This window comes from Mustela erminea, chromosome 13 (genome assembly GCF_009829155.1).
Source record: "Mustela erminea isolate mMusErm1 chromosome 13, mMusErm1.Pri, whole genome shotgun sequence".
Lineage (NCBI taxonomy): Eukaryota > Metazoa > Chordata > Mammalia > Carnivora > Mustelidae > Mustela > Mustela erminea.
Genome location: NC_045626.1, coordinates 74944383 through 74971983, shown reverse-complemented (window position 1 = coordinate 74971983; position 27601 = coordinate 74944383). Strand labels below are relative to the sequence as shown.

The window sequence follows — 27601 nt, the reverse complement described above, 5'->3', positions numbered from 1 at the left end:
AAACCTCCGCAGCGAGAGCCTTGTGAGGATTAGATGGCAGGACTCACGAGGAATGCTTCTGCGTTCCAAATAAATGTCAGGTTCTGTCATCGCTCCTCATTTTTGATGATTCTCTGTCTCCCCCAGTGCAATTGATGAGGGAGCAGGAGGCTGGCTGAGGACAAAGCAAAAGCTGGCGCCGTGCACCCCCTCTTCACCCGCTCCCCTCCATATGTGTAGCATTCCTCAGGCACCCCTGATCGCCATAAAACGATAAATAGTTAACTTGCAGGGATCGCAATCCTGCAGAACAGGAATCTCCCTTGCCCTACAAGATGTCCTAGAGACCTAAACAGGGAGGTTACCTTATCAATAGCACAAATTTCCAGAGGCAAATAACTCTTGGTTCCTGAAGCCCTAATGTCCCCCTCCCACCATAAACTGGAGGAGACTGGGGTAGAAGGGAATGTAAATGATAGCCGGATCATAATGCCCCAGCAAGAATCTCCCAATTATCTTGATGTTAATGCCTGACCTAAGGACGACATTGATCAAGCCATAAGGGCAAAGACTCCCCCGGGCACCTTGTAGGCCCTCCCACCTTCCCCCAACCGTGGGGTATATAACATGCCCACCTTCACAACCCGGGGCAGCAGCTCTTCCTGCCCACGGGTCCTGTCCCCGTGCTTTAATAAACCACCATTTTGCACCAATGACGTCTTAAGAATTCTTTCTTTAGTCGTCGTGATGAAGTTCTTGAACCTAGGTGAGGTTCGGTGGGGTGAGGTTCGGAGCTGACGACTAAAGAAAGAATTCTTAAGACATCTTTGGTGCAAAATGGTGGTTTATTAAAGCACGGGGACAGGACCCGTGGGCAGACGGAGATGCTGCTGCACCGGGCATGTGAGGAGTGGCTGGTTATATACATAGGAGTTGGGTAGGTGAGGACAAAGGGTTGTTCAGAAGGGCTATTGGGGTAAAGAAGACTGTCAGGATATTGAAGGCCTGGTTACTATCAAACCAAGGCCACTTTCCCTCTAATGAGGCACTAACAAAAAGACATTTGGGAGTCTCCTGGTGGAATGTTACATTCCTGCTATCAAACGTCCTTGTTAGTGAGATTTAGGTCTTAAAAGAAATTTAACTTTATTTACTTTTCCTTCTACCTCTGTCTCCTTCGGTTTTTTTATGGAGGGGAAGGTGACGTTAGGGCTTGAGGAACTGAGTTATGTATCTTTGGAAATTGGGCTATTGATAAGGTAACTTCTTTGTTGTAAATCTCAAGGACATTTGTAAACCAAGAGAGACTCCTGCCTTGCAGGACTGTGATCTCTGCAAGATAACCATTTGCTCTTCTTGTAGGGCAGTCAGGGGTGCCTGTGAAATGTCACACATATTACCAAGGGGAGTAGGTGGAGAGGGGGTGCAAGGTGCCAGCCCCTGCTCCGTTCTCAGCCAGCCTCCTGCTCCCTCATCAGTCGGCTCCGAACCTCCTCACCCCACCGAACCTGACTTAGGTTCTGGGACTTCATCACAATGAAAGCTCCGTGGGATTCGGGACCTGTGTTTTGAATCTTCTTAGTGCACAGTTCCAGATTTTGGTCAAAGTACAGAGTTGTGTGACCACCACCACAATCAAGATCCACAACGGTTGTGTCACCCCACAAAATTCTCCCAAGCCTCTGGGTTAGAAACTCGCCCTTGTCCGATGCCACAGCCCCCCACCGCCCCGCCCCTGGCAACCAGCAGTTTCCAGTCCTTATACTTCTGTCTTTTCCAGAATTAAAAAAAAAAAAGGTTTTATTTATTTGAGAGAGAGCACAAGCAGGGAGAGCAGCAGGCAGAGGGAGAGGGAGAAGCAGGCTCCCCGCTGATAGGAAGCCGGATGTGGGGCTGGATGCCGATTCCTGAGGTCATGACCTGAGCCCAAGGCAGACACAACCTGAGTCACCCAGGTGCCTCTTTTCTAGAATTTATGAATAAAATCATAGATAGCCTTTGGTGTCTGGCCATTCATTCAGCTTAATGCTTTTAGGATGTACCATTGTTTCGGTTGTTTCTTTTATGCCTCAGTAGCACTGTGTGGTATGGATACCCTAAGATTTGTTTACCTGATCACCCCACCTCAGCTGAGGGGCCTTTGAGTTGTTTCTAGCTCAGTGCAATTACAAATGAAGTCACTGTATCCATTCTGGTATAAGCTTTCCTGAATGCAGATTTTAATTGCACTTGGGTGAACACCTAGGAGTGGGATTGCAGGGGCACATGTTAAGTGTTGTGTTTCACTTTGTACCCAAACTGAATGTATTTAAAAGTGGCCGGAAGGGTACAGGATTTTGAGGTTTTTCTTGTTTGTTTGTTTTAAATAGGAATATATATAAGTTTGTTTCTTTTTTTTTTAAAGACTTTATTTATTTATTTGACAGAGATCACAAGTAGGCAGACAGAGAGAGGAGGAAATAGGCTCCCTGCTGAGCAGAGAGCCCGATGCAGGACTCAATCCCAGAGCCATGAGATCATGACCTGAGCTGAAGGCAGAGGTTTAACTCACTGAGCCACACAGGTGCCCTGATTTGAGTTATGAGTTTCTCCCCTGACACACCAGGCTCCTTGCCCTAGGCACAAGAACACGACAGGGGGATAAAGTCTCTGTGATGCCATTTTTTGGAATATAGATGAGGTTAGTTGGGGTCCCGAGTCAAGAGCCAAGAAAGAATTCTGAGACATGTTGGGTGCAAAATAATAGTTTTGTTAATGATGAAGTTCTAGAGCCTAGATGAGGTTCGGTGGGCTGAGGTCCGGAGCCGATGACCAAGAAAGAATTCTTGAGACATCTTTGGTGCAAAATGGTGGTTTATTAAAGCACGGGGACCCGTGGGCAGGAAGAGCTGCTGCCTAGGGCTGTGAGGGATGGCAGGTTATGTACCCTGCAGTTGGGGGAAGGTGAGGGGGAGGAAGGTTTCAATGGAGTTTTCATATGCTAAAGAGGGTCTACGAGGTGCCAGAAGACCAAGGTTGTCTTTTAGCAAGCCATTAACATCAAGATAGTTGGGAGATTCCTGTCTTGCTCTGCAAGTTAACTATTTGCTTATTGTTCAGGGCAGTCAGGGCTGCGTGAGGAATGCTACACATTATTACCGAGGGGGAGTGGATAGAGAGGGGTGTGCAAGGCGCTAGCTTTTGCTTTGTCTTCAGCCAGCCTCGTGCTCCCTCATCATTAAGGCACGAGGACTGGACCCACAGGTGAAATTAGCTCCCCAGGGCCCTGGGACTGTGAGGAGCAACTGACTATACACTTTGCAGGGTGGGGGAAGTAAAGATAAGGGACGTTCCAAAAGCATTTTCATATACTAAAGACGACTCACAGGACACTGGAGGCCTGGCCATTGTCAAACTAAGGTTGCTTTTCCCTCTAGCAAGGCATTGAGAACACTAGAAGCTTCCAGGAAGGACATTATACTTTGCCTGCCTCAAGTATTTGTCAGTGGACATTTAATTTTCTGCCTTTGTTTCCCACATCACCTGCCCCCAGCAGGGTTAAATTTTGGAGATGGAGACAAATAAACAAGCAAAGAATGCATAAGATAATTTAAGATAGTGTAGAAGCTATGGAGTGACCAGCTAGAACGTGGGGGCAGAGGGGAAGGCCTTCCAGAGTGATGAAGGTTTAGAATATAGGTGAGGTTCAGTGGGGTGGAGTGCAGAGCCGGAGGACCAAGAAAGAATTCTTGAGACATCTGTGGTGCAAAGTGATGGTTTACTGAAGCATGGGGTCCCTGAAGCAGAAAGAACTGCTGCCCCAGGGTTGTGAGGTGGGGGGAGGTAATACAAAGGGATTGGGGGAGGTAAGGAAAATGGCTTCAACAGAACTTTCATATACTAAAGAGAACCTACAAGATACCCGGGGTTTTGAGGCCTTTGCCATTGTCAGGTTAAGGTGGTTTTTCCCCCTCTAGCAAGGTATTTAACAGAAGATGGGAGATTCCTAGAAGAATGTCACACAGGTCCCAACCAGGCAGGGGAGGGGGAGGGTATCCTCTTCTGCTCGGTCGTCAGCTTGTTTTGTTCCCTTATCAAGAGGAAGGGACCTGAGTTGAGACCCAAAGCTTACCAGGTAGGGAGGCAGACCGAGCGAGAGAGCACAGGCCACATAAGGGACACGCTGGCTATGGCAGTCACCTCACAGTAGTAGGGGCTTCGGTTAGAGGGATACAGCTCTGCCAGCCGGGTAAGAAACGGGTTTATTCTAAAATTTGGAAACCGTAGGGAGGATTGTTACGCCGGGATTACCACGATGTAATTTCCATTTCAAAGTATCACTCTCGGAAGAAAGAGTGAGAGCAGCCAGGGAGTGTAGCTAGGTGATGAAGAGGGGCCGTGGAATCTGGGGTTTATATTGCAGATAGAACCAAGAGGACCCATGGTCGGTTGGGATGTGGGGAGGGAACGCGGAACAAGGACTGCCGGTGTGTGTGTGGGAGGGGGGCGGTGGTGCCTTGAAGAGGATGCGGAGTTTGGAGTGTAATCTTCAAGAGCTCAGTTAAAGTCTCCCCCAGACCTTACAGGTTAGGCAAAACGCACGACCGCACTCGGCTTTAGCTTGCTGTCAGTAAAATAAGTTTTGTGAAAACAGGATGAGGACCTGTACCTGAGAGCAAAGCAAAGGACTGTTTTAATGCTAATTTCACTCCCACGACTACCCCTCGGGGAAGGTGCTTTTTTTTTTTTTTCTCCTTTTCCCTGCGGCAGAGGCAGAGGGACGAGCCCCAAGGCGAGGGTGTGATGGCTGAGTACTATGAATTAAAGAGTAAACTCCGGAGCGGGCGCACCCAAGGACCCCGCCTACCACCTGAGGCTTTCAAGCCCCACTGGGTCCCAGGGGCCTCTCGCCGCAGCCCCTCTGGCACAGGCGCACTAGGCCCTCACCGCCCCCCGTTCCCCCCTCCCCGCCCCGGTCGGAGCATGCGCGAGCCGTTTGGCGCCAATTTCGGATCGCCGCAGCTGGCGCAGACGGCGGGTTCTCTGAGCGGCGCGCGGCCGCTCTCCTCGGCTCCGGGATGATCGGCCAGAAGACCCTCTACTCCTTTTTCTCTCCCACCTCCTCCGGGAAGCGACGTGCCCGCAGTCCCGAGCCGGCCGACCCGGGGACCGGCGTGGCGGCGGTGGCTGAGGAGAGCGGGGATGCGGCGGTGAGGCGCGACGGGCACCGGGCACCGGGGGCAAGGGACGGGGAGGAGGGCGACAGGTCCCGCTTGGCCGAGGGGTTGCAGGGACGCGCCACCGACTCTGTAAGCTGGGTCCCTGTGTTCAAAGCAGACTGCACGTGTTCAAAACAGCCCGTGCTGTCCCCTGTCGGCGGCCATTCTGAGGGGCCAGCCAATGGGGATGAACCTCGGGGCCTGCGGCGCCAATCAGAGCCGAGGGAGCCTCCCTGCTCGGCCCGCCGTCCAATAAAGAGGGGAGGGAGGCGGGACTTACCCCGGGAGGTTTTTGCCGCGAAAAGACCACGTGGGGACGCGGGGGGCGGGGCGCCGGGGTCAGGGCCTCCCTTCCCGCCAACGGCGCTGGAGACGTCGCGGACCTAGCTCACCAGAGCTGTCTCGCAGCCACATCTTAATACCAAACTCCATACTGGGGGCAGCAGTCTGCCTTCCCGGACCCGACTCCCAGAGTTCGGTTTTGCTGTGACTTGCCCCCTGGGGGCTGGAGCCCGGCGAATGGGCTTGCTCCGCTATGGGCCGTGGGGTTGGGGGCAGTATCTGCGGGCACCTGGGCGTGGCCCTCTGCAGCTTGTGACCCGCCTCTGCGGGGATCACTTGCAGGCAAGTCCCCCCAAGAAGGCCCGGGCCGGACAGGAGGACCCCGGCACGCCGCCCTCCTCGCCGCTGAGCCCGGAGCAGTTGATCCGTATCCAGAGGAACAAGGCCGCCGCCCTGCTCAGACTCGCCGCGCGCAACGTGCCAGTGGGTTTCGGTGAGAGTTGGAAGAAGCCGCTCAGCGCGGAGTTCGGGAAACCGTATTTCATCAAGGTAAATCTGGAGGCTGCGGGCCCTTCGGTCTTGCTAGGGTAGCCTGCAGAGTCCACGTTTGTAAGCTCCCGTATTCCCTCCCTTAACGTCCCTTTCCCGGTAAAATAGTAGAATAACAGCCCCGGTGTTTTGCCTCCTTAGGCTTTATTGAAGTTTTTTAAAAAGGCTGTAAGATGGCATGGCTTCTTGTAAACCGTTCAGCGGGTCTGCTCTCCAGGAAAGAGCTGCACGGTAAAACCGCAAACCAGACTGTGAAACCCGGAGCAGCCTTTACAAAAAGAGGGAGGGGCTGACACCAATAGGAAGTGAGAGCAGCGAGGCTAGTCTACCTAGACCTGGTCCAAACAATGGGGAAGGGCGCCAAAGCAGAGGGGGGACCTCTTTGGCGACCTGCAAGTCTAGTTTTTGTTTCTCAAAAGAATATGCCTATACAACGTGGCAGAGAGTTAAATAATGTTTCTTTAGTTAGCCTCCACTGGAAGCCTCCTTACTGAATTCTTAAACTTGGCGGTGAGTCTGATTGGAAATGTGATTTGTCTTTACCGTCAGCTAATGGGATTTGTCGCGGAAGAAAGAAAACGTTACACTGTTTATCCACCCCCACACCAAGTCTTCACGTGGACCCAGATGTGTGACATAAGACATGTAAGTACCTGTGGTTGGTGAGTTAAGTAAAAGAGGCATGGGAGTCAAATAGTATGTATTTGTTAATTACATGAGCGCTCCCGCACAAACACCCATCCCCCACCCCCGCAAGTGCCTGTCCCTGCTGGGGTAATAAATAAAATACCGAAATGTTTAGCCTGTTAGCTTTCTAACTTTGAGTATGTGTGGCCATGCAGCAAAAAAAAAAAAATCTGTATGTAGACCTGTGTCTGTATGCTCTAGTTTTTTGTATTTAATCCTGATACCAACTACATGCCAATATGAGGTCTTATGGTGGTGTTGAGGAAACAGGCATGAAGCATTGAGGTCTTTTGCAACTGGTTAGCACAGCCCCCCTCCCCCCGCCCTTTCACTTGCAGCTCAGTATTCTTTCTTTGTGACCCACGCTGTCTTTCATAGTTGATGCTTTCAAGCTCTTGACTTCTGGCGCATCAGTCTTACTATTCTGTTAGCATTCCTTTGCTCTGGTTCATTCTGTGTACAGGCTGCTTGCCAGCTGGTCTGTCCCTTCAGTCTCCAGCTCAGAAACTGGTTTATGGCTTTCAGTCACTGTATGAACGATGGAAGCCGAACATGAAAATAGCCATGTTCGACCTTCCAGCCTCCTCTTCACCCCCAACTCTCCTACTTAAAGAGTTGGCAAGTATGACAGTTTTCTCTGTTGAAAACCCAACTAGATCCATCGATGGCAACTCCCTTGAAGCCTGTTGCTTGAAGTCACTACCATTCTGATCTTATCCCTTTCTCTCCCCCATTTTCTAAGCTGAAGGCAGGAATCCTGTGATTTCATACCGTGTCTGTTAAACCAAATGGAAGTGAAGTAGGTGAATGACCCCTGTGGATAAAGCTGCCATACCTAAAACTTTGCAGACTTGACCATTTTTCACTTCTGAGCAGGAACTTTGAATATAGCTCTTGGTTTTATAAAGTCAAAGAGAGGGGCGCCTGGGTGGCTCAGTGGTTGGGGCCTCTGCCTTCGGCTCAGGTCATGATCCCAGGGTCCTGGGAACGCGGGGAGCCTGCTTCCTCCTGCCTCTCTGCTAGTTGTGATTTCTCTCTGTCAAATAAATAAAGTCAAAGAGATTTAAGTCCTTTTTTTTTTTTTACCCCCCTTTTTAAAGATTTTTTTATTTATTTGACAGAGCCCCAGTGAGAGAGGGAACACAAGCAGGGGGATGGAAGAAGGAGAAGCAGGCTTCCCGCTGAGCAGGGAGCCCGGGGCTCTTGGGGGCTCAATCCCAGGATCCTGGGATCATGACCCAAGCTGAAGGCAGACGCTTATCAACTGAACCACCCAGGTGTTCCCGGACTTAAGTCCTTTAAAATTCAGTCCTAGTTTGTGCCTTGTTTGATCTGTGGGTCTTGTTTTGAATGCCAATGACCAGTCAACAAGGAGAGGAGTAAGAGAGTATGAAAGTTCTGAGGATCTGAAGGTCTAGCAGATCCTCTTTGCAGAGACGCATATGGAAGGTCAGAAAGGTTAAGTGGCTCCTTCAAGGTCATCCCTTATTCAGGACCAGAACCCAAAAGCTCTCCTGCTGGGGCCGGCTGCTTCATAAGGGAGAATGTGCTGCCTTCAGAGTGAGCACCGGTGGTTGCAAGAGGGAGGTCCACAAAAGGTTCCTGGTGTCTGAAGGTTGGGATTTGAAGGATGTAATGTATGTTGGCTACGGGCAGATTCTGAGAAGGAGCACCAGGGGCAGAAGCAGGAGAATGAAGAAGAGGTAGGCAGGCAGCAGATCAACAGGCTAGCTGTATCTTAACACTGCGCCTGACCTTGATCTCTTTACTTTTCATTGCATGTTGCCATCTTCTCCATGGCCCTTTGACCTCATTGTCTTCATCCCTCAGAGGATATGGGGAAGAGGCATCTTCATGGGTGGCTGGTAGGAATTTGGTAGCTTCAACTTCAAAGTAGTTTGGTACACGTCTATGAGAATTTAAAATACACTTGTCCTTGGACCAGCACCTCCCCTTCTGAATCTGTTCCATAGAAATAAAAATAAAAAGGACATAAAGATAATACATACTAGGACGTTTGCGGCACTTTTTGTGATAAAAAAACTAGGAAACAAGCCACCTGCCTACCAGTGTCTGCTATAGAGGCGCAATGAAGGATGCCTAAAATGCATGATGTGAGAAATACAAACATGTAGGGTGAGGTGTACGATGACCCCAATTATATAGCTAACTTTATAGGGTTGAATCGGGGGGGGGGGTAGGGATGAGTGAGAGACAACAAGCCACTTCATGTGTTTCTGGATGGTTATACTTGGGCCAAGGGCATATTTCTGTAATCTGAAAAATGAAGGAGGTGGACTTGTTTTCACCCACCTGCATCAAAGAAGGAGTAGGTGTAGCAGGTGATGGCATGAAGGATAATTTGACAGTGGAAAGTAATGGGGCCCACTGATGATGACCCACTCCCTTCTGGGGGTTCTTAGTTTGGGTCAGGGAGAGGCGGGCTGCCTTTCTCATCATCGTGGTCCTTTGTACAGGTTATCAGCCAGGTGTTTGTTTAACCTGCTTGTGCGATACTATTGAATTTCTTGCCACCTGGTATTCACAGGTGAAGGTTGTCATCCTGGGACAGGATCCGTATCATGGACCCAACCAAGCCCATGGGCTCTGCTTTAGTGTTCAAAGACCCGTTCCACCGCCACCCAGGTATGATTATGGCTTGGGTCCAAGTGTGATTATTTTCGGATGTGTACTTTGCAGGCTGTAGGTACACCTTACAGTGGCCTTTTGGAGCAGGGTTTCTTTGTCTTGTTAGCGTTGGCATTGGGGGCTGTGTTTTTGTGCAGGAGAGGTTTTGTTCTGTGCGCTCGCTTTAGGATGCTGAGTAGCATGCCTGGGCTCACCCACTAAATGCTCCCAACACTGACCCCGCACCCCCCACCCCTTCCAGAACCAGAGAGCACTAGTAAATAGACCTTGCCCAAGGTCCCCTGGGGGGGCAGAATCACCCGTGGTTAAAACCCACGGCTTTGGGGAATTTTATAGATGCCTTTTGTGAATATAACCAATGCAGAAACTTAATCAAGCCATAAGCATTAGTTTGAGAGGTCGTTAACTCCTAGGCTGATATTTTTTAAAACTTCTGAAGCATGCTCTTAAATCTGAGCCTAGACCAAAGATCTTTGACAAGGTTGTATCAGAAGGAACGGTGGTACTTCCTCATAAATCCTCCAGGTTCATGCTGCCCTCCCCTCCAAGGGCTGGTGGTGCTGACTGTGATCCACAGATCTGTTGGAAGCTACTGAATTTTCAGACTTGTGCTCAACATCCTGTTCTTTTTCTTCTGGTTTGCTTTCAGTTTGGAGAACATTTATAAAGAGCTGTCTACAGACATAGAGGGTTTCGTTCATCCTGGTCACGGAGATTTATCTGGGTGGGCCAAGCAAGGTGAGCCAACCACTCTGAGATGTGCTTTGGACGGATTTCAGCACACTTTTCCTTCTGTCCTGTTGGCTTATGTTTATCAAGGAACAGGAAATAAATGGCTGCGTGTACAGAAATAAAGATGTATCCCCCTTTTTATTTTCTAGCCCTTGTTTTCTTTCATGTTTTAATCATAATTCAAAAGAGAATTTTGTATTCCAATTTTATTTATTTATAAAAGATTTTATTTATTTCACTGACAGAGATCACAGGTAGGCCGAGAGGCAGGCAGAGAGAGAGAAAAAGGGAAGCAGGCTCCTTGCTGAGCAGAGAGCCCAATGCGGGGCTCGATCCCAAGACCCTGCTATCATGACCTAAGCCCAGTGCAGAGGCTTTAACCCACTGAGTCACCCAGGTGCCCCAATTTATTTTTAAGTTTATTTATTTTTAATCTTTACGCCCAACATGGGGCTTGAACTCACAACCCTGAGGTCAGGAGTCACATGCTTCTCTGACTGAGCCAGCCAGGTGCCCCCTTGTTATTAATATTTTAAATTTAACTGCTGACTTTGACCACTTAGGAGATGACCTCACCTTTCTCATTTCAATACTAAGGCTGTGATTTTTGTGTTTAATACCTGTTTATAGGTTTGTCTTTCTCCCTTCTTTTCCTCCCTCCCTCCCTCCCTCCTCTCTCCCCACCCTTCCTTCCTTCCTTTCTACAAATGAACTATAACCAGGAGAAGTAAAGAATGTTTACCGTCTGGTTTCTTACAGTTGGATTTTTGTTTCAGTGAAATATTTCAGCTTCCATTTGTTAACTTCAAGGGTTACTTAATGTTACATGGGATATACATACCTTTTTTAAATTTTACTTTGAGGGGCTCCTGGGTTCCTCAGTCGTTACGCGTCTGCCTTCGGCTCAGGTCATCCCAGAGTCCTGGGATGGAGCCCTGCGTCAGGCTCTGTGCTCAGCCTGCTTCTCCCTCTCCCTCTCCCCCTGCTTGTGTTCCTTCCCTCACTGTCTCTGTCAAATAAATAAGTAAAATCTTTGAAAAAAGATTGAGAGAGAGTGAGTGAATGGGGAGAGGGGCGGAGGCAGAGAGGACCTCAAGCAGACCTCCCACTGAGCACAGAGCCCAACATGGGGGCTCACTCTCTCAATTCCAAAATCATGACCTGAGCCGAAATCGAGAGTTGGACACTAAGCAACTAAGCTGCCCAGATGCCCCTTGGGGTGTATTTTTAAAACAACTCGGATGACAGATGTAAGGCACAATCACTGTTAAAAACTCAGATGATGATGAAATTGCAGAGATTAAAGTAAAATGCTCTGTTTTATTGGCTTATTTGTCTCTTAACCTGTTTCTTTGGTGTGTGTCCGTAGGTGTTCTCTTACTCAATGCTGTCCTCACTGTCCGGGCACACCAGGCTAATTCTCACAAGGAGAGAGGTTGGGAGCAGTTCACTGATGCGGTCGTATCCTGGCTAAATCAGAACTCCAGTGGCCTGGTCTTTTTGCTCTGGGGCTCTTACGCTCAGAAGAAAGGCAGTGCCATTGACAGGGTATGGTGGTTTTGTTTTTTAAACAGTTTAAACCAGTTTAGAAAATCCTAGGAATCCCTGCTACGTGGTCCTGGAAAACCCATGTCACAAGGTGAAGTTCATTTTCCCTAAAGTCTTATAGTGAGGGTCATGTTTCCCATTGAAAATTAAGCAAAATTCAGACAGATTATAGGAATGATGAGTTGTGTGTGAGGAAAGCAAAGGGCCACCTTCAGATGTACTAGAGTTAGTACTATAGGCATACGCTTCCCATGTCCATAGATTGATAACAGGCTCTACTCACTAAATGCGGTTCAGTGAGTGATGAAGAAGGCAAGGATCCCACATCCCCAAACCATCCTTTGTTCCCCCACCCCCATGTGCTCCTCTGCTTCTCTGTTTACTTACAGAAGTACCAACATTCCTGGTGCTGAGATGAAAAACCAGAAGCCATCCTTGAATCCTTCCCCTCATCCCTTTAAACCCATTCCACCAGCAAATCCTGTCCCCTTACCTCCTGAGAACATACCAGTCCTGTTGCTCGCTGTTGACACTGTTGCCTTACTGGAGTGAGCCACTGTCACTTCTGTCTAGGCTGTGACAGACCAGAGCTGAGGGTTGGATGGAGGAGGAGATGGGGGCGGGAAGTGGGGGCAGGGGAGGCAGGTATGAAAGGCGAGCCTTGGCTGGGGCTTCTGGGAGACACAGGACTCAGAAACGAGAGTCAGGGAGAAGTCAGCGAGTAAACGCTGTAGTGAGTGAGGTAAAGGGGTTCAGTGAGGTGACCTGACAGTAGCCTGTGTGACAGCAGGAAGTAGTTGGCATGTCACTTGGACTGAGTCCCCCTCCCTGCAGCTGGCATCCCACCCAGCACTCCCTGCAGAATTTCGATTAATGCTTCATAAAGTAATAAAGTGATAAAGTCGCAGTGGCGGCGGGGCCGAGGTCAGAGCCTCTGCTTGCCTTGCTCACCTAGGGGCCTGGTGGGTGTATTTGGGTTCTGTGCTGGCCACCCAGTCCCTAGCCTGTCCCACTTCTCCATTTTCTCTTAAATGGAATTGGTTTTCATCTTGGGTTTTTATTTTATTTTTTTAAGGTAGTAGGTTCACATGATTAAAAACAAATAAAACTGGATAGTAAGATAGTAAGTAAGTGAGGAGTTTCCCCACTGAGTCCCCTCTGCTCAGGGGCCGGCCTGGTGCAGATGGCTGCTGGCGTGGAGTTTCTGATGTCGCCTTCCCGAGCCTTGATGGGAACAGCAGTGGAGTGTGTGAGTGCGGTTGTCTGTAAAGTTTCTGTGGGAATGAACAAGATGTTTTCAGGTGTTTTGAGGAAGTGAATAGTAGGAGTAAGATCTGACCTGAATGAACTGTCCGCTACGATCAGTGTCGAGGTCAGGAAGGGGTCCCCGGGAGTACTCTCCCATCTGCTCATGGTCTGCATAGCTCTTTCTCTGCATGTGTGTAGCTTTTATTACTGAAAATGGTTGGCTTTGATGGAAAGCTGTTATAAGAGTAGCCTGACGATCAGAAGCAGGTGCATGTCCAGCCAGGTAGCTTTCCGAGCACTAGGCCTGTGTGTTCAGCTGCCTCCTTACCCGTGCCCCTCAGCATGCCAGATTCCACCCTCTCCCAGGTAGGTTCTCCTTGGCTCATCTAGCCTTGCCCCACTGGCTCCTGCAGACTCCCCCAGGATAGAAAGGACCACCATGTGCTTGTCCAGCCAGAAATCAGCATTTCTGACTCCTTCCTCCCTCCTCCCTTTTTTTCCTACTCCCTCTTCTCCCTACCCTTCTCCCCCTCCTCACCCCATACCCTGTCAGGGCATTCATTTGTAGCCTTCCCCTGCTCTCAGACTCCCCTTCCCCGATCCTGCTGGAGTGTTGGGTGTGCCCCCCCTCAAGGCCCTGCCCTGGGCTGGCGGGCTGGGGTCTGGAGCTGCCTCTCGGCAGCAGCTCTGCTTTTCCCCTCTTTGCTCCAGGCTAACTGGAGCGCCTTGATCTCTTCCTGCCTCCCACTTCCCCGCCTGCCTCCCTTCTCCAGAGGCTGACTCACTCATCCTTCAAAGTCCAGCACGGCTCAGATTTTCGGGGGCCCGAACTGCGTGGCAGGCAGCGCACTAGTAAGCACTTGACCCCCCTCACCTGTCCCACTCTTAAGATACCCATGGGCATTGCTGGTTGGTACACAGGATGTCCACAAGCTAAGCGCCATTAGAACCCCTTCACACCAGCGGAAGGACGCGCAGCCTGGATTCGTTTGCCTTTCTGCGGCCACATGACGTGGCAGAGTCCGAACTGGAACCTAGGCCAACTGGCGCCAGGCTCCAGGTTATGCACCACACTGGGCTGCCTGCCTTCAGATGTGGCCCCTCCGAGACTGAGCTGTTCAAAGGCAGAGATGTTGTGAAAACAATTAGTTGTGAGGTGGTTTTTATTTAAATACAAAAAAGAAGAAAACAAATTTGGCCCAGTCTTTCCTGCTCGGAAAGTACGGCTGATATTTTAAAAATCATGTATTCTGGTTTTGTAGACCATACAGGTTACACAGAAAAGTGCAAAATGGAAAGTAAATGCCTTCCACTGTTTTTCCTCAGGGAACTATTATAAATAGTGTTTGGGGTCTTTTTCCAGAAAAACTTAGGCAATTTACCTTTTTTCCTTCTACTTTTGATATATTTAGGTAGTCCCTTATCAGCATGTGTAGCTCAGCCTTATTTTTCTAGTAGCCTTGTGGTGTTCCGTTGTAAGAAGTTCAGAAAAGTCCTTTTAGCCAGTGCATAACACTGGACTTGGATGAGCTTCTACCTGATACGGGCCGTGCTGCCATGGACCCCTTCACACCTGCATCTTCTCACAGGTATACGCATCATGGGGCCCTTGAGCAACTGCATTCTTAGCAGTGGGACTGCGGGGTCCTGAGATTTGGGCCTGTGGCCATTGCATAGATGGTGCCTTTGTAGCCAGATGTGCTGCTGGAGATTCCTTCTTCCTTCTCTTTCAGAAACGCCACCATGTGCTGCAGACAGCCCACCCCTCCCCATTGTCGGTGTACAGAGGGTTCTTTGGATGTAGACATTTCTCTAAAACCAATGAGCTGCTGCAGAAGTCTGGCAAGGAGCCCATCAACTGGAAGGACCTGTGACTCTGACCTGAAGGGCTGTCTCTGGGCAGTTCTCTGGAAGCTATCAAAGTATTTGCTAGGAGTGACCGCATGACCCAGACAGAAGCCTCCAGGGCTCTCTACCCTGGCTGGGACTATGTGGCTGTCTTTGCAACATGGCTTTGGCCTAAAACCTGCTGTCACGGTGTTTGGGAGAGGGTGGGGGGTTCAAATACAGAGACAACTTCTGTCACCTTATGGTGGAAGGGGACAGGGGACAGAGCACCTCTTGGTACAGTCAGCTGCTATTTGTTTTTTACCTGGCGGGTTAGACTTTTGGTTAAAGGTATCAGGTGTGTTTATCTAGAAAGCCCCCCATCCCCCGCCAATACCCTGCCTGGCATTCCAGTTCTTGGCCAAGTACATCTGTTCCCTCCATCCTTTCCTGAGCCCTCAGGCCCCCACTCCTGAAGGAAGCAGGACAGTTTGCAAGTGCCTAGAAATTGAAGAATGCTGTGTGAGTCTTCACAGACAAGCAGAGGGAAATGAGCTGGGGCTTATTTCATAGTTAATCCTCTGGGTGTTTCTAGGAGTGAGCAGTGGAAATCGAAAGGGGAAATTTTTACTTTTTTTTTTAAGCCAGAAAATGCTTTTCTCCTAGGTTTTTAAGGCAGCAGAGACTGCCAAAGGCTGTTTTCTATGGACTGAAATCACGTGGGGATTTTTTTTTCCCCCTGCAACACTGGTGAATTTTGCTGTTTTAGAAATATGCAGATGTATATATATATTTTGTAATTTCCTATTGGGGAGACAATCTTCGTTAGGTCTGCACCTCCATCCTAGATCCTGTTGGGGGTGCTGTTATGTTAGCCGGGGAAAGAGTTAACCCCGACCGAGTTTGGGAATAAAAGATTGTTGAAGTTTCACTCGGTGCCTAGTGCCCTTCATGCTAGTTCCCTCTGCATCCATGGGCCTCTGCAGACGTCCTTGGGTCGCCCTTGGGCCCGGGTAGTTGGTCGTCATGGCAACCATTGTGGGCAGGAAGGGCCGCCCCTACACAGTCCTTCCTCCTTCCTCCCTCCTCCTGCCCCGCCCCTCGGATGGAGCCGCCCACCCCTCCAGAGGCCGGGTAAGCCTTGGGCGGATTCCTGGGAGGGGCACGAGCAGGATGGCAACCTGGGGGATGCCACCTGACCCCCTGCCCCTAGCCAGGAGTCGCGGAGGCCCTGAAGGAGCCATTTGGGACTGGTGAAAAGCGTTTCTCCCGCGATCACGGCTGCGTGTCCTGCCAACACCCGGGACAGTGCATGGGAAGCTACCCCACCCCCGCTCTGCTAGTGTTTACTGACTGCCATGCTAGGGTTTCCAGACTGCCCTGCAAGTGTGAGGGCAGGGCACTGGGAAGATGCCCTGAGGGGGGTGGACTATCACGATCAAAGCTTGGACTCTTCCTGGTGTGTGATAAGGAAGCCAGAAGTACAGGGAGAGGCCTGGTTAGCAGGTCCGAGTATTTCAGTGGCTGAGGAAAAAAAATGAATCTAACGAGAAAAGACCACCTCATTTCTTTTGCGGGGGGGGGGGGGGGGGTGGTGGTGGACAGATTTGGAAACCATTGCTGGAGAGCATTGCTTCCCATCCAGGCCTTTGTTTTGACATGAGATGGAGGGTGTGATAGCACATGGTGCCATAAGCAAGCACGCTTTCACAGAAGGAAGGTAAGCGGCAAGGACGCGTTCTCAGTTTGCTCTCTGGTAGCTTTGGGGGCCTCCCTTACAGTACAGTGGACTTACTGATCTAAGAGAAGGGAAGGAGTCCTATCAGCTTGGCTTTCATGAAGGGTTCTCTCCCAAGGCAGGGCTGTGAACAGGGAAGAAGCCGTGAACTTTGCATCACCATGAATCAAAGAGCAAACTCCTGTGCTTTTTCTTTTTTAATATAGTAGAACATCCAGCGATGCTTTAAACTGAACACAGATGTGTGTCAAGTGGTTTAGGACACCCCCCATAAAGAAATGCAGGTTTAATAACTTGTTTTTAAGAAGGCTCATTTTGATGAACTTTTAGCTACATAGTTGTGGGTTCTTCCTAAACATTTTTGGATGTGTTATGATTACAGCATCGTATTTGCAAAAATGATTAAAAGGCAATCTTGGCTTTTTAGGTTGGGGATCAGCATACTTTTTCTGTATAAAGGGTTCTATATAGTAATTTAGGCTCTACAGTTATCCTGCCCATGAGAACTGCTCCATTCCCTGTTGCAGAGACAGCAGCCACGTGCAGAATGTGGGTAAGCAAGTGTAGCTGTCTTCCAATAAAACTAGGGACACTGAAATTGGAATGAATATGATTTGTACATCATGAAATCTTGTTTTCTACCCCTCCCCCCTCCAGCATTTAACAAACGTAAGAACCACTCTTAGTTTGAGAGCCATAGGAAAACAGGCAGTATGGGCCACAGGTGGCAGAGCACTGTTCTAGGAGCTCCCACCCAGATATCTGCAATGACTGCCCACCGGGCACAAATACTGTGTGGCCCGTTGTGGGATCGTGTGAGAATCCTGCCCAGAATGATTCTGTCCCTCTTCTCAGACAAGGAGAAGAGCATCTACTGAGGGCTTTCAGAAAACAAGGAAGTCAGTGACTCCAAAAAGTCCTGCGAACCCCAAGTTATAAAATAATACTGTGGACGTCACTATCTGTGAACTCAGTCCGGCAGGGCAAAGTCAGAGAATGGGAGGGTTATTTTTTAGACTTTAGCATGCTGTTAATATGCTCCCATGAATTCATAACGCATTCTGTCCTTCCTAAAATTCACTCTCTGCTTTGGTTTGCACCTAGAATAAAAAGTCTTAGAGTTTGGGACTGGAGAAGCAAACTTTACGAGGCATAAATGTGGCAGTGGCTTTTCATCCTTGTCGATCTTTCAAGACACATGCAAGGAAAAACAGGTAGGGTTCTCTGCTACTTCGGAGGGGCCTGGCTTGTTGCCTGGTGGTGAGCCAAGCTGAGAAAAGTCTGGAACTTGGGTGGTCTCTCTTCCCACGTGGGAGTCCTAACACACTTTGAACCTGGGTTTTACAACCTCAGGTCAGTCACTGTGTTGATGATCTTGGTTGGAATCTTAAAATTTTTAAAGTATGTTTAGAAATGCAAATGTTGGTGAGGGGGGAAGACCAGGAGATCAAGAAGTTGCATTCTTTGCTATTTCCTGTATCCCTTCCTCTCAGCTAGTGGCATTTGTGGTGGGGAGGGAGGATCCAAAGGCTTTCAACAAGCCCTTAGGATGCCTTAGACATTACGGTAGCACAGATGCTTACCTGGGTGAGGCAGGCAGGTCAGAGGACCCAGAGGTCTACCACGAGAGTCCTTGGCTTTCATGCAAGGTAGAAATCAAACACAAGCCAGCAGGAAGTGAGAGCAGAGTTTATGGAAGACAACAGATTCAGAGTGTCTGGAAGACTTGGAAAGGAAAAGGAGCATGAGTCTTGTTTTTGCCTGGGGTTCTTACCGACTGACTGTGGTCTCGGCACGTGTCCTCCCAGGCATGTAGGAACTGGTGAGAACAAGGACAGGGTCCATCCTAAGGCTCTTATTCCCTGGAGCCAGCAGGTCTGGGGGTCAGGCCTTCTAGTGCCAGTGGTCTGCTGTATGTACATGATGGCTTCGTCTGGTCCTTCCTGAGATACATTGTTTTGTCCTGGAAGACTCCAAAGATAACCGTTAACTCCCTGTCCTTTGCAAGGAGGACGCATATTTAGGCATTGGTAGGGTAGGGGTGCAGGTCCTAGAAAGACTAAAAGTAGGAAAAGACACAGAGAAAGAAAATCAGCTTTTTCTTTCATGGGGTCCCTTCAGTTTCCCTGTCTCATGGGGGAAACTAAAAAATATCAACACGAGGTTCACTCCCAGAAATTGTAATTTAACTGGTTCTTAGGGAGAAGAGGAGACATCAGTATTTTTACGAAGTATCTAGTATATACAGGACCAGCAGCCTCTTTCTGGATGCCCCGTTTTCCTTATGCGGTGTGGTCACTTAATTTTTTTCTCTTTGGCAATAATGATACTTAGGACTTTCTGAATCTAAGATCTATTTGAAGAAATCTGTTTCTCTATGAATGTTCTTGTGTGTGGTAGGAAAAGTTCATGAACAGACTCACTGGTTTCCAGCCCACCATTCAGCTTCTAGGAAATACCTATGACAGGGAAGAGAGAGAGAGTGTTGAGGGATAGTTGAGTTACCAGAATGAGGGGTGTGTGTGTGTGTGTGTGTGTGTGTGTGTGTGTGCGCGCGCATGTGTGTAGGGGGTGTGGGGAACATTTGTAGTCTTTTGGAAAGCAAGTTTCATTAGGAAGCCATTACAAAGCACCTTTAAAAGCAAGCCACCATGCAGAAGCTCGGCATATGTGATTTTATTTCCTTTTTCTGAACCGCGTGGTTAAATAGCTGGATAAGGCAGCAGCCTCTGCCATTTGCCCAGAGCCGCAGGTAGAGGAGTTAGGACTTGAACCCATGTGAGCCTGATTTCAAAGTCCTGTCGCTTTGCCACTACTTACACTCTGTCCCAATCACTGTTAGCGATGCTCTCGGGGGATTTCTGAATGGAGTTGATACAGAAGTTCCCTAAGTCACCGATGGCTCTCCCAGGAGAAACAGGACACGTCTGTAGTTGAAAAATGTGCCTCATTGAGAGGACTGTGTGAGCTACTCCTGAGTGACTGACGGCGTTTGGATGAGTCCCCAAAGCCCCAGCCTTGGGGCTGCTGACCAGGGAGGGTGGAAGGTGTATGGGCCATGCACCATGAGCTCCGCTCTCATAAGACGAATGATTTCACCCTCTCCCCCTCTAAAGCGTGTGTGGTGCTGTCCCAGGTTACAGCCAATGGGGTCAGGGCCTCAAGAGCAGGCACAAAGTGCGCTTCCTGCTTACAAGTCCAGTGGAGAAGATCCTGAGTCCAGTGTGCTGACTTTTCCTTTCTGGAGGACAGGCCTGCACAGGAAGTCACCCTGGCTGCACCTGTCCGTGCCACCATTTAAACCGCTTTGCATAGGTTCAGGCTCTTGGCGGGTTTTTCTACCTGCTCCTCAGTGAGGCACATCCTGGGTTTCCTGAGATTGTGGCCACTGAGCTGCCGTTCCCCATTTTGTCAGAGCACAGCGCCCTTTTGTGTGGCTTCTGCTCTCCCTGCCCTGGGTTGGACCTGGAGGTGACCTTTGTCCTACATTCCTCCGGCTCTCCCCCTGGCACAGAACACAGGCCCTGCGGCCTGGGTTCCCACCTTCCCTGCTGGGCCCCAGAGAAAACCAGCCACCCAGGATGGAAGTGGAACTATTTGGGGTTGGTGTTTTGTTTCCCTCTCTAAGGCACACTTTATTTGGTGGTGTTTTCATTCAGAAGGTTTTGTACCATCTTTTCCCAGGCAGAGAAGCCAGGTGATCCTTGGGTAACAGTTACATCAACCCCCTGGGAGCCTCTCCCTGCAGGCATGGCCCAGAAGCTGTTTCTCAAACACCCAGCAACCTGTGTGCAATCAATTTCCTATCCAAGAAAGACTGGAATGACTTGGTTCAGATCGCTGATGACGACATGGACTTTAGATGCCCCACGTCTTAGATATCGAACAATTGTGAAAGACAGCAAAGGTCTGGGTAGTAAGCAGGTCCGTCCCGCAGTGGTGAGGCCACACGGTGCGGGGGGAGGGTGGTGGATCCTGTTCTATGCCTGGGCTGGGACGGAGCCAGCGCCTGAAGGTTAAGTGCTTCAGAGATATTTTTAAACGGCAGGGACCAGTTAATCTAAAAGTGACGCTCATACTCCTGGCATCGAGCAGCTAGCCAGCTTAGAGTCGGGCCCTTTGCAAACAAGGAGCCCGGAACGTGCAAACCTGAAGGCACAGTTGAGGAGACCTGGAAGAGGCAAGGTGGAGGGACAGGTGGTAAGTGAGCTTCCCCCTCCCTGGGGTCCCTGGCTGGAAAGCCGGTGTCCCTGGGGACTGGGCTGTCCTTCCCCAGAAGAGGGCAGACGGGCTTTCCAGGGGAATGAGAACTCCTGTTCAGTTTTCAGGGAGCTGATCAGAGGGCTGGAAATGGAACCTAGATGAGGAACAGCCATTCTATCCTTCTATAAGTGATTATGTTGCTGGGAATCTCCGTGCAGACTCTCTTCATCAGTTCCACAAACCAAAATGGGAGGGTTAGGTTTTAGGATTACTGAACAGGCAGTTGTGTGATTTTTTTTCCTTCCCTCTAAGCCGTCTTTTTTTTTTTTTTTTTTTTTAAGATTTTATTTATGAGAGAGAGAGAGAGCGCACAAGCAGCGGGGGAGGCAGAGGGAGAAAGACAAGCAGGCTCCCTGCTGAGCTAAGAACCCGATGTGGGACTCTGTCTTAGGACCTAGAGATCGTGACCTAAGCCGAAGGGATCCAGGGATCTATCTTAGGACCCAGGGATCGTGACCTAAGACTCTTAACTGACCAAGCCACCCAGGTGCCCCCAGAGGCATCTTAAGGAAAACTGTTCTGTTTCTTCTAGATGTCCCATCTCTCAGACTATTACTCTTTTTTTTTTTTTTTTTAAAGCAGACTCTAGGGGCACCAGGGTGGCTCAGTTGGTTGAGCATCTGACTCTTGGTTTCAGCTCAGATCATGATCTCAGGGTCATGAGATCGAGCCCGAGTTGGGCTGCGCACTCAGTGGGAAGTCAGTCTGCTTGAGATTCTCTCTCTCCTTCTCCCCCCCTCCCTCCTTGCTCACACTCTCTCTTTCTTTCTCTGTCACAAATAACTAAATAAATAAATCTTAAAAAAAAAAATAAAAGCAGACCAAGAGTGAAGCATTTGTTACGGTCCTGTATCACTAGAAGGATGTTTCATGTTTCTAAAGTACACTAGGAAATAAAAGGCAAGCGGTTTGGAGTAAAACAGGTCTCCTTGTGCTCTCCTTCCACCTGCCCCCCTCCTCCTGGTGTGCCCAGTTGGGCATAGGACTTCCCAGACCTTGGGGGCTCCTGGGTGGCTGAGTCCGTGAAGCATCCAACTTTTGGTTTCAGCTCTAATCCTGAATTCAGGGGCATGAGCTCAAACCCCAAGTCAGGCTCTGTACTGGGTGTGGAGCCTAATTGGGATTCTCCCTCTCCTGCTGCCTACCCCCCACCCACCCCCAATCTTATTTCTAAAGAAAAAAAGAACCAAAAGAAAGAAAAAGGAAAAAAAAACCTTCCTAGACCTGGTTTCTCAAAGACTTATTCTGTGCCTTCACCCGGTACACAACTGTCTCTCCCGATAATCATAATTATTATTTTTTATTATTATTATTTTACCATCAGTGGGCTTCCGTGGAAGTTGGGAGACCCACCATCCACAGTAGCCCAGGACTGAGGACTGAGGCAGAACTCCTGGGAAGCCAGTCTTTACATTTAAAAACTGCAAAGTAGAGACAATTTTTTATAATATGATTATTTTTTTCCTTCTAACAGTGTCTTGGGAAATATCTAGAAGATGTGATTTCCTCACTGACTTCTCCGAGTTTTAAATGGAAAGACCCCGCCGATCCTCATTCATGTGATTGGAGGTACAAACATCCTCACTTGATGAGTTTATTTGAGCAGCTCTAGGAAGGCATCTTCTGTTTATACAAAGGAGATTTTTAAAACATTTTGTTTTAAAGATTTTATTTGGGAGAGAGAGAGAGAGCAACAGGGATGAAGGGCAGAGGGCGAAGCAGACTCCCCACTCAGCAGGGAGCCTGACGCTGGGCTCCATCCCAGGACCCTGGGATCATGACCTGAGCTGAAGGCAGACGCTTCACTGACTCAGCCACCCAGGTGCCCTAAAACATTTTTTTTTTAATTGACTACAGTTAATGTGCAATGATACAGTAGTTTTAGGTGTATGCCTAGTGGTTCAGCTTCTCTGTATGTCACGCCGTGATCACAAGTGTAGCCACCGTCTGTCCCATCGCTCTCGTGCTATCATTGACTCTCTTCCCATTGCTCTGCCTTTTATTCCTGAGACTTCATTCCATGACAGGGCCTTCCCCTTCCCCCATTTTGCCCATCCCCCCCCCCACCCTCCTCTCTGGAAACCATCAGCTTGTTTTCTGTATTTATTGATCCGATTCAGTTTTTTGTTTATTCATTTTTGAAGATTCCACTTATGAGTGAACTCATATGGTTCTGTCTTTCTCAGTCTTACTTCAGCAAACGTGATACCCCCGGCTCCATCTGTTTTGTTGCAAATGGCACGATTTCTTTCCTTTTTTATGGCTGAGTGGTATTTCACCGTATCTATCTATAGATATTTATTTATTTATAAATATATAAATATGTATCTATATCTATCTATGCCACATCTTCGTTACCCATTTTGTCTGTTGATGGTCTGTTAGGCTGCTTCCTTAATTCAGCTATTGTAGATAATATATCAGTAAACATAGGGATGAATATATCTTTTCAAATTAGTGTTTTTGTTTTCTTTCTTTTAAAGATTTTATTTATTTATCTGAGAGAGAACGAGCAGGGGGAGCAGCAGGCAGAGGGAGAAGCAGGCTCCCCACTGAGCAGGGCGCCTGATGTGGGGCTTGATCCTAGGACCCTGGGATCATGACCCTGGGATCATGACCCGAGCCAAAGGCAGACGCATAACGACTGAGCCACGCAGGCACCCCAGTATGTTTGTTCTCTTTGGGTGAACACTTAGTAGTGTGATTACTGGGTCATATGGTGATTCGTTTTTTAATTTTTTGAGGCACCTCCATCCTGCCTCCACAATGGCTGCACCAGTTTGCATTCCCGGCAACAGGGCATGGGGGTTCCCCTTTCCCCGCATCCTCCCTGACACCTGTTATTTCTTGTCTTTGTGGTTTTAGCCATCCTGACAGGTATGAGGTGGTATCTCATGGTGGTTTTCATTTGTATTTCCCTGATGATGAGCAATGTTGAATACCTTTTCGGGTGTCTGTTGGCCATCTGTGTGTCTTACTTGGAAAAATATTCAGGTCCTCTGCCCATTTTTTAAATCAGATGTTTTGTTTTTGTTGTCGTTGTTGAGTTGTAGAAGTTCTTTATATATTTTGGATATTAACCCCTTATCAGATACAGCATTTGCAAACATCTTCTCCCATTCAGTAAGTTGCCTTTTTGTTTTTTTTTATAGTTTCCATTGCTGCACAAAACGTTTCATTTTGATGGGGTCCTAGTAGTTGATTTTATGCAAAAGAGTTTTTTTTTTTTCTTCTACTCAGGGGCTACGTAAGCTCTGTTTTATCACCATTAGATATGAGACCTAAATCACAGTATTACATGAGATACTTAATTTTCAGGGGGCAATAGACATTTTAAGCTTTTCAAGTGGAGACTTCCTCAAAGCCTTATCCCTGTAGAAACTTGGCAACACCTTATTCTCAGGTTTCCTCTGAATTTTGACTCAAGGATCTTCAAAGGAGTGTGCATCTGGACCCTTCCATCCATGGAAGCCTGGAAGGATGGTCAGAAATCATGCATTTTCCCTGAAAACTTCGTGCACATTTCATGTTCTATTGTAATAGATCTTTGTTATAATAAGAGTCAACTTACTACCATAAAGTAAGAAGGTTCTCCAGGAAGACAGGACGGGTTTGTTTAGGTTGTGCTAGACAGTTTGGGCTGCGCAACAGGGAACCTGAGGTACTGATTACTAAGTGGTTGGCACACAGCAGGTGTTGAATTACGCACAAGGACAACCCTAGGACGGAGTGTTATTTACTCCATTCCCCCAACCAGGAAGCCAAGATTTGGAGAATTCACATGACTGGCTCAGGTCAATCACATGACACATTGGGAGAGTTTCCGCTCAGGTCAGCCCCACACAGAAGTGGGGCTCTCTGGACCTCTCTGGGCCACCCAGCACAGCATACCTTTGCACCCTTACCTGTACTGGGACCCCAGAACACAGCCTCACATTTCAATTAGCCCAGGATTGGTGCTACCCTCTGTTGGACCCACTAATGCATCTTTTCAAATCAAATCAAATCAAATCAAATCAATCGCGGGTGAGAGTGATAAGAAAGGACAACCCTGCACACACTCTTCCTTCTCTTTGGAAGTAAATGGGTCTCAGACTCCAGTAGTAACTAGAATAGTTAGTTGTTGGAAACGCCCCTCTTAGCAGATCTTCCTCTGTTCTGAGGAAGGCTGTGGTCTCTTATTTCCACATTCCCAACCAAATGGGACTCCTTTGGAGGAATAGCCTATGTAAGATGGAGAAGGGGCTCTGGTTCCAGTTTGGGAAACATTGGGCTGCCCATGGGGAGCTCAGATCCTTTCTGGTAGGACTTCTCAGAGCCTTGAATATACTGACCTGTGGTGGGGCTCTCTAAAATGTGACTTTGGGACTGGGCAGAGGTGGGGACCATCTTTCAGGGCTGGCAGTCCCATCAGTACCTCCTGAAAAGCATGAAATAGTCTCACTTTGTGCCTTCCTCAGTTTTCCTTCGGAATCCCAGGAGGCAGAATCCTGCCATGGATAAATGTCACAGGAGTTGAGCTTGAGTACAGGGCTCCAAGGCAGTGTGTGTGTGTGTGTGTGTGTGTGTATGCACACATGTGTGCATGTGTGTGTGCGTGTGTGTATGTGTGTGTATGTATGGAGCCAGAGCCAGAGCCAGAGCCCCGCCTCCCACGTTCTGGATGAATTGGAACAGGGAGATCTGCCAGCAGGCTGTTGCACTAACTTGGGCATGGGGCAAGGTGGTGGTGGGCATCGGAAGCATGAAGGAAACACACTGACCCTGCAGCTGGACTGTCACGGCCAGCTCTGCCTCTTCATGATTTGACCTTGGGCAACAGATCCCTCCTTTGCCTCAGCTCGTCATCTGCAGAATGGGAACACATACTTCCCAGAGTTTCTGTGGACACGCAAAGGGATAATAAGGTCGAAGCGCAGAGTTTAAGACCTGGTATACAGGAAGTACTTAACAAACATTAGCCTTTATTATAATTTAGCAATTTCCTTGCTTTGTGGAGAAGTTGCTGCATGTCTTCCACTGTATCTACCCTCCATTTACACAAGAGCCATTTTTGGGGAACGCTTGTGCCTAGGGAAGGGGTCAAGGAGCCTATATCAGGAATGTTAAAAAATTTGAACAGACCTGGTTTTAGGCGCTACCTTACCCTCATAGAATTGACTTTCTAGTGGGGAAGACAGGTGTACATGTAAGTGACCTCACTCCTAACAGTGGTCTATGAGGAGCCCTGGGAGGGAGAGGACAGGGAGTCATGAGGGCACAGAGTGGGGGCCTAGCATTCCGTGCAGCAGCTCTGGCAGCCCCCTGTGTCACAGGGAGAGGGTAGGGGTGGGGATTCACGTCCAGGTAGTAGCCTACTGCCTGACCTTGACGTTCACACCCTCGAAACTCACTGGGGCAGAAGGACCTGCCAGGGAGGCAGGAAGGATGGGCTGGACACGGAGGCGGACCTGGGTCAGGAGGAGGCACCGAGGCATCCCATGAGTATTTACTGACCCTTCCGTGTGCTGGGCACTGCACTGTGGGGCCGGGGGTGGGACAGAGCCAGTCCTCTCCTGAGAAGTTTACGTTCAAGAGGGTGTGGGGGGGGATGAGTGAGTGTATTCGTGACAACGTAGTGTCAGTTCAGCCTGTGGCAAGTGACGTGAAGGAAAGGGACATGTCATCAAGAATATGACCCATGGGTGTCAGGGCGGGTCTGGGTGGGAACACAGAAGCAAAAGCAGAAAAAGGAGCAAGAGATAACCATGCCAGGGTGCAATGGTGGGAAAGAACATTCCAGAACATGGGCCCATAAGCACAGAGGGCCCAAAGGGGTCCAGTGGCCAGAGAGTGGTTAGGGGGGCCAGATCTCCATGGCCATGTGGATCACAAAAGAATACAATGTAGAGCCACTGAGAATGTGAAATTCAGTTCAGCTGCCCACCACCAGAGTGCGCAGACTTGGGACAAGTTTAACTCTTGAACTCTAAGATTATTCTTCATTTAAAAAAAGGCTTCTCATGATACTGATCTCACAGAGTGGAATGAGGTGATCCTTATAAAAATGCTTAGTACGGGGCACCTGGGTGGCTCAGTTGGTTAAGCGACTGCCTTCGCCTCAGGTCATGATCCTTGAGTTACGGGATCGAGTCCCACATCGGGCTCCCTGCTCGCCAGGGAGTCTGCTTCTCCCACTGACCTCTCTCCTCTCATGATCTCTCTCTCTCTCTTCAAAAAAAAAAAAAAAAATGCTTAGTACAGAGCCTGGCACATAGTAAGTACTAATAAATTTTAACAGTTAGTACCAATGTACAGGTTTTAAACAGTAGACAGGTGCCTTAAATTTTGGTATAGAAGTCAAGTTAACTTTTTTTTTTAAGATATATTTATTTATTTTAGAGAGAGAGAGAGCGCACACAAGTGGGAGGGACAGGGAGAGGGAGAGAGATCCTCCAGCAGATCACACTAGGCTCAGAGCTCGACCCGGGGCTTGACGTGGGGCTTGATCCCATATCCCCAAGATCATAAGGTCACATCCTGAGCCAAAACCAAGAGTCTCAACCAACTGCACCACCCAGGAGCCCCAACTTTAAAACAAACAAACAAACAAACAAAAAACCACATTCAGTGGTAGAATTAGCACAATGCACCCTCTCTGCATTTACCACCCTCTTCAGTAACCATCAACTTTCTGCACATTCAGTTTCCTCCACCCACACATACACCCTTTTCCTTGTGTTTCCCCCATTTTACTGTGAAAAATTTCAAACCTGAAAGGAAGTTAAAAGAATCCTATGGGAGCACCCCATACACCTATCACATTTCAAGTCAATTGCAGACATCAGTACCTTTCTCCCTGAGTACTAAATTGTCCTGAGTACTAAACTGTCCTTAACTAGAGTTCTGGGGTCCCCCAGTC

General features: G+C 48.7%; 2 protein-coding genes across 3 annotated transcripts in view; both read left to right on the top strand.

The window, feature by feature from the left end:
- The first annotated feature begins 4931 nt into the window (after positions 1-4931).
- On the top strand, positions 4932-15630 carry UNG (uracil DNA glycosylase). The gene is made up of 7 exons (XM_032310124.1): positions 4932-5168; positions 5802-6008; positions 6558-6653; positions 9244-9341; positions 9994-10082; positions 11446-11624; positions 14606-15630. The coding sequence occupies exons 1-7, from the start codon at positions 5037-5039 to the stop codon at positions 14744-14746; spliced, it is 942 nt and encodes a 313-aa protein (XP_032166015.1). The 5' UTR covers positions 4932-5036; the 3' UTR covers positions 14747-15630.
- A 4851-nt stretch (positions 15631-20481) lies between these two features.
- The window catches only part of ACACB (acetyl-CoA carboxylase beta), a 121077-nt gene continuing 113957 nt past the window's right edge, over positions 20482-27601 (top strand). Inside the window, exons 1-2 of one of the 2 annotated variants that reach the window (XM_032310123.1) lie at positions 20482-20637; positions 22175-22269. The gene's annotated coding sequence lies outside the window, so the exon portion shown is untranslated. The remainder of the gene's footprint in view (positions 20638-22174; positions 22270-27601) is intronic. The other variant, XM_032310119.1, reaches the window with a different exon arrangement.

What these genes read in the sequence shown, in the direction of transcription:
- UNG (XM_032310124.1), top strand. Translation starts at nt 5,037, where the DNA reads ATGATCGGCCAGAAGACCCTCTACTCCTTTTTCTCTCCCACCTCCTCC. An exon ending in GGAAACCGTATTTCATCAAG is followed by an intron (nt 6,009 to 6,557) that starts GTAAATCTGGAG and finishes CTTTACCGTCAG; the next exon opens with CTAATGGGATTTGTCGCGGA. An exon ending in CCCGTTCCACCGCCACCCAG is followed by an intron (nt 9,342 to 9,993) that starts GTATGATTATGG and finishes GTTTGCTTTCAG; the next exon opens with TTTGGAGAACATTTATAAAG.